The sequence below is a fragment of the Mandrillus leucophaeus genome, unplaced genomic scaffold (assembly GCF_000951045.1).
Source record: "Mandrillus leucophaeus isolate KB7577 unplaced genomic scaffold, Mleu.le_1.0 Scaffold689, whole genome shotgun sequence".
Lineage (NCBI taxonomy): Eukaryota > Metazoa > Chordata > Mammalia > Primates > Cercopithecidae > Mandrillus > Mandrillus leucophaeus.
The window spans coordinates 770274-772842 of NW_012107463.1; the positions used below are offsets into that span (position 1 = coordinate 770274).

Sequence of the window (2569 nt, forward strand, 5' to 3'; positions counted from 1 at the left end):
TAGCTGTGACTGTAGGTGCACACCACTGTGCCCAGCTTTTCTACTCTATAAATAGGAAAACTTAGGCTCAGTAAGATTTTGGGCTTTTGTTAGGGGAGAAGTAGCAGAGCCAGAATTTAAACCCAAGTGTGTGTGATTCCAAAGCTCATGTTTATTCCCCAATACCACAGGCCTTGCCAGACATGATTATGTTGGGATCATTTGATTGTGGTATTTCTTTAGCCTTAGTCTGCTAAAGTTCTAAAACTAAAAAGGGTAGGGGGGAAAAAAGAGACATCACCTTTAGTCATTCTAGATCTATGTAGCAGGTATTCATTACTTGTAGCAGAAAAAAGGCAACCATTATTATTACTGATGCCATTCTAAGTAGATTTTAAACATTTGGATGTAATTCCCTTATCATGGAAATATTTAATTATATCATATATTCTTAATTTTAGTTAAAATCATGTCTGGCATGATGCCTTTAGCAACTCTTACCATCCATGAAACGGTCCTCTTCCATAGTCTTAAAACAAGTAGTATTTACTAAGTTTACATTTTTCAATATGTAGACATTAAAAAAGAAAAACTTGATTTTTTAAAAAGGTGCTAATGTTTAATTCATTATGAGACCTCCATATGTGAGATTCTTTCTCTATTCTAATATTTTCTAAATGCTTACTCATAGCAGGTACTGTGCTAAATGCTTTATATGTATTGGCTCAGAAACTCCTCCATATTATCTATGAGGTGGTACCATTTCTATTCCTACTTTACAGATGAGGCATAAAAAAGTTAATTAATTTGCTAAAGGTTTCACAGGTGATAAGTGGCTGAGCAGGGTTTTAAAGTCTGATCTGAGTTTGTGGTCTGGCGGGCAGTGTGGCTCAGTGGACAGGAACCTGATAGAGGAGACATAGCTTTGAGCATAAGAAGGATTCCCCCAAACTGATGACAAGTACAACTTGAATGCATATACAAATAACATTTATTAAGTTAGGCTGTACAATAAATACCTCACACAAAACCTGAAGTAAAAATCTGTAAGATGTCTTTCAGACTGAATTTTATATTCTGAATAAGACAAGGGACTGCCATTTATTTAAAACAAAGCAAAATGACTCCAATTCCATTTATTTATTTATTTATTTTGAGATAAGTCTTGCTCTGTCATCCAGGCTAGAGTGTGGTGGTGCGATCTCAGCTCACTGCAACCTCCGCCTCCCAGGTTCAAGTGATGCTCCTGTCTCAGCCTACTGAGGAGCTGGGATTACAGGCACGTACCACCATACCTGGCTACTTTTTATATTTTTAGTAGAGACGGGATTTCACCACGTTGGCCAGGTTGGTCTCGAGCTCCACCCACCTCGGCCTCCCAAAGTGCTGGGATTACAGGCATGAGCCACTGCACCCGGCCTCCAATTCCATTTTGTAGGACAGCGCATGAGGCTATACCAATCAGGCACTGTGGCTGGTCTAATGCCCACACCAGGGACCAGCCCACTGCCCAGACTTAGCCTCCGGGTAGGCTGCTTTGCTATTAAGGCAATAGTCTTAGGATCCTTGTTATAAAAGTTTAAACAAAATCCCAAAGCTCTCAAGTCTTCCTGGAGGTGGCAATGTACTATCAGTTTGGAATGCATACCAGTCTGGAAGCTGAAATTACTCTGCTGTAGCCTTTTGAGCATTGGCAGCATTTTCCAAAATTTTTCTTTTCCATTCTTCATAATCCTGTGTCAGATCTTCATCTTTCTGTGGTTTATGTGGCATCTCCTCTACCTTCTTCATTTCTGACAGAAAATCATCAAAAGCAATTTCAAAATTCTTATGCTTAGAAATGAAATTTTAAAAAAAGGTAAACCTGTTTAAATTGTCTAAAATAGAAAAGAAGACACTGAAATGAAATGGAGAAACAGCAGTTATCACTTTTTTTGAGATGGGGTCTTGTAATGTTGCTCAGGCTGCACTCAAACTCCTAGGTTCAAATGATCCTCCCACCTCCACCTCCTGAGTAACTGGGACCATGGCTGGGACTATAGGCTCACACTACCACACCTAGCTTAGCTATCACTTTTTTCTCTCCCTTACACTCCAAGCATTCCAAGACATCTAACAATAGCTAACGTCTATCAAGCACTTAACTGGTGCTTGAGAGGCACTGAACCAAGTACTTTAAATGGCATTATTTCCTTTAACCCCTACTACACTCCATAATAGGCGATAATATTAATCACATTTTATAGATCAGGAAACTGAGGCTCACAGAAATTACAGACTTTCTTAGAATCCCATAGCCAGTGGCAGGGCATAATGGCTCATGCCTGCAATCCTAGCACTTTGGGAGGCGAAGGGGGCCGATCACTTGAGCCCAGGAGTTCAAGACCAGCCTGGACAACGTAGTTGAGATCCCATCTCTACCAAAAATACAAAAATCAGCCAGTTGTGGTAGCACATGCCTGTAGTCCGAGCTATGCAGGAGGGTGAGGTGGGAGGATGGTTTGAGCTCAGGAGGCGGAGGCTGCAGTGAGCTGAGACCGTGCCACTGCACTCTAGCATGGGTGAGAGAATCAGGCCATGCCTCAAAAAA

The 2569-nt window shown here is 40.9% G+C and overlaps 1 protein-coding gene across 3 annotated transcripts in view; it reads right to left on the minus strand.

The window, feature by feature from the left end:
* Window positions 1-1110: 1110 nt before the first annotated feature.
* Window positions 1111-2569, minus strand: part of ORC6 (origin recognition complex, subunit 6) — an 8873-nt gene continuing 7414 nt past the window's right edge. The window contains exons 7-8 of one of the 3 annotated variants that reach the window (XM_012002463.1): window positions 1981-1986; window positions 1582-1764 (exon numbers count right to left, since the gene is read on the minus strand). In XM_012002463.1, the coding sequence (XP_011857853.1) occupies window positions 1758-1764; window positions 1981-1986 (13 nt within the window). In that variant the 3' untranslated portion in view covers window positions 1582-1757. Of the gene's footprint in view, window positions 1773-1980; window positions 1987-2569 lie in introns of all 3 variants that reach the window. The other 2 variants (XM_012002464.1, XM_012002462.1) reach the window with 2 other exon arrangements.